The 1,739-nt window shown below is 49.7% G+C and overlaps 1 protein-coding gene across 2 annotated transcripts in view; it reads right to left on the bottom strand.

Annotated features, from left to right (window-relative positions):
- SLC25A23 (solute carrier family 25 (mitochondrial carrier; phosphate carrier), member 23) overlaps positions 1-1,739 on the bottom strand; it is a 21,034-nt gene that overhangs the window by 1,013 nt on the left and 18,282 nt on the right. The window contains exon 9 of one of the 2 annotated variants that reach the window (XM_006868886.1): positions 513-676. In XM_006868886.1, coding sequence (XP_006868948.1) covers positions 513-676 — 164 coding nt within the window. The remainder of the gene's footprint in view (positions 1-512; positions 677-1,739) is intronic. The other variant, XM_006868885.1, reaches the window with a different exon arrangement.

Here is a 1,739-nt window from a genome sequence, read left to right as displayed (position 1 = left end):
TAGCCAGGCCCCCTTCTCTTCTTTGCATTCACCCCTTAACCCAAATTTCATCTTGCAACTTTTTTAGTTAGCTTCCTCCTTCCCCTTCAGCCTGTGAGCTCTGCCAGGCTGGACCACGTTTTTCTCAGGCAAGGATACGTCCCCAGTGAAAAGTATTCAACTCAGCGGATACATGTCCCTAGGGAATTCTCAAACCCAATTCCGAGAAAAGAGAGAGGGAAGGGAGGGAAAAAAGGAAAAGAGAAAAGGGAGCTAAACAATTAACCATCCTGACTCTGCCCCTGGGCTCCCAGCCTCCCTCACACTATAAGGCAGCCTGGCAAATGAGCAGCTCAAGTTACCAGCCAGGAATCCCAGACCTAGTCTCCCAGCCCACTGCACCTGCTTCCCTATCTGATCCTCCGCTCTGCAGGGGTATAAAGGATTTCCGCAACAATGGTGCAAATGGGTAAACTGGGCCCTGGGACAGCTGGGAAGAGGAGGCACGACTCAAGTCATGGGACCCTCCCCATGGCCCAGTCTCACCTTGCGCCTGCATGCGAGTCCGGATCAAGGCCAGGGGGTAGCTGGCAATCTGGCCGCACGTGCTGGAGATGGTGCCACAAGCCAGGAGCACGAGAATGCCTGGGTCAGCCGAGTTATGGCTGTATTGCTGTAGCCACCGGTTCTTCAGGGTCTGGTGGGAGTCAGGAAGGAAGGGTGGTGGGTTTGGGAGACCTGGGAGCATCTGGAACCCTGGCTTCAGAGGGCTCATTGACCAGCCCTGTAACCCATGACATGTACTTAGGACGTTCCAAGTGTGCGTGTGTGTATGTTGTTGTTGTTGGGGGCCATGGAGTCAGTTCTGACTCACAGCGACCCTCTCTACATACCCGGTCCTGTGCCAGCCTCACAATTATTGCTGTTTGAGCACAGTGTTGCTGCCACTCTTGAGGGTCTCCCCTTTACTTTGTCGATGACCCTCGACTTTACCAAGCATGATGTACTTCTCCAGTGACTATTCCTTCCTGATAATATGTCCAAAGTCTGAGAGACAAAAAGTCTTAACCATCCTGTCTTCTAGAGAACACTCTGACTGTACTTCTTCCAAGAAAGATTGGTTCCTTTTCAGACAACCCATGGTGTGAAGTCAGTGTCTTTCCCCCCTTTGGGTCTCCACTGCTCTTTCCATAACCCAGAAGGGATTAGGTCTAGGACCCACCCTACACTGGAATGGATCTCAACGGACTTATTACGTTACATTAGATTGCATTATGTCTGATTAAGGTGCTCTGGTGGCACAGTGGTTAAGCACTCTGCAGCCAAAAATCCACCATCTACTCCACAGGAGAAAGATGTGGCCATCTGTTTCCGTAAAAAGAACAGCCTTGGAAGCCTTACAGGACAGTTCTACCCCGTCCTATAGGGTTGCTGAGAGTCAGATCTACTCAACAGTAAAAGGTTTAATGATAAGATTTGTACAGGATTCCATGTAATTCAAAGGGATGGTTCAGTGTAAGGGTTCTCATCCATGTGGGAGACCAGGGTTCAATTCTCGGCCAGGGTACCTCACGCATGGCCACCACCCACCTGTCAGCGGAGACTTGCATATTCCTAGCATGCTGAATAGGCTTTGGTGACATTTGAGATGGGTTAATTTTTTAGAGTATTCCAGAACACTTAATTGTACTTCTGAGAAATCTGTACCTAGACCAAGAAGCAGTTGTTCGAACAGAGCATGGGAACACTGAATGTTTTAA

Source organism: Chrysochloris asiatica, unplaced genomic scaffold (assembly GCF_000296735.1).
Source record: "Chrysochloris asiatica unplaced genomic scaffold, ChrAsi1.0 scaffold00125, whole genome shotgun sequence".
Lineage (NCBI taxonomy): Eukaryota > Metazoa > Chordata > Mammalia > Afrosoricida > Chrysochloridae > Chrysochloris > Chrysochloris asiatica.
The sequence above is the reverse complement of the archived record's forward strand: the minus strand, read 5'-3'. Positions and strand labels throughout refer to the sequence as shown.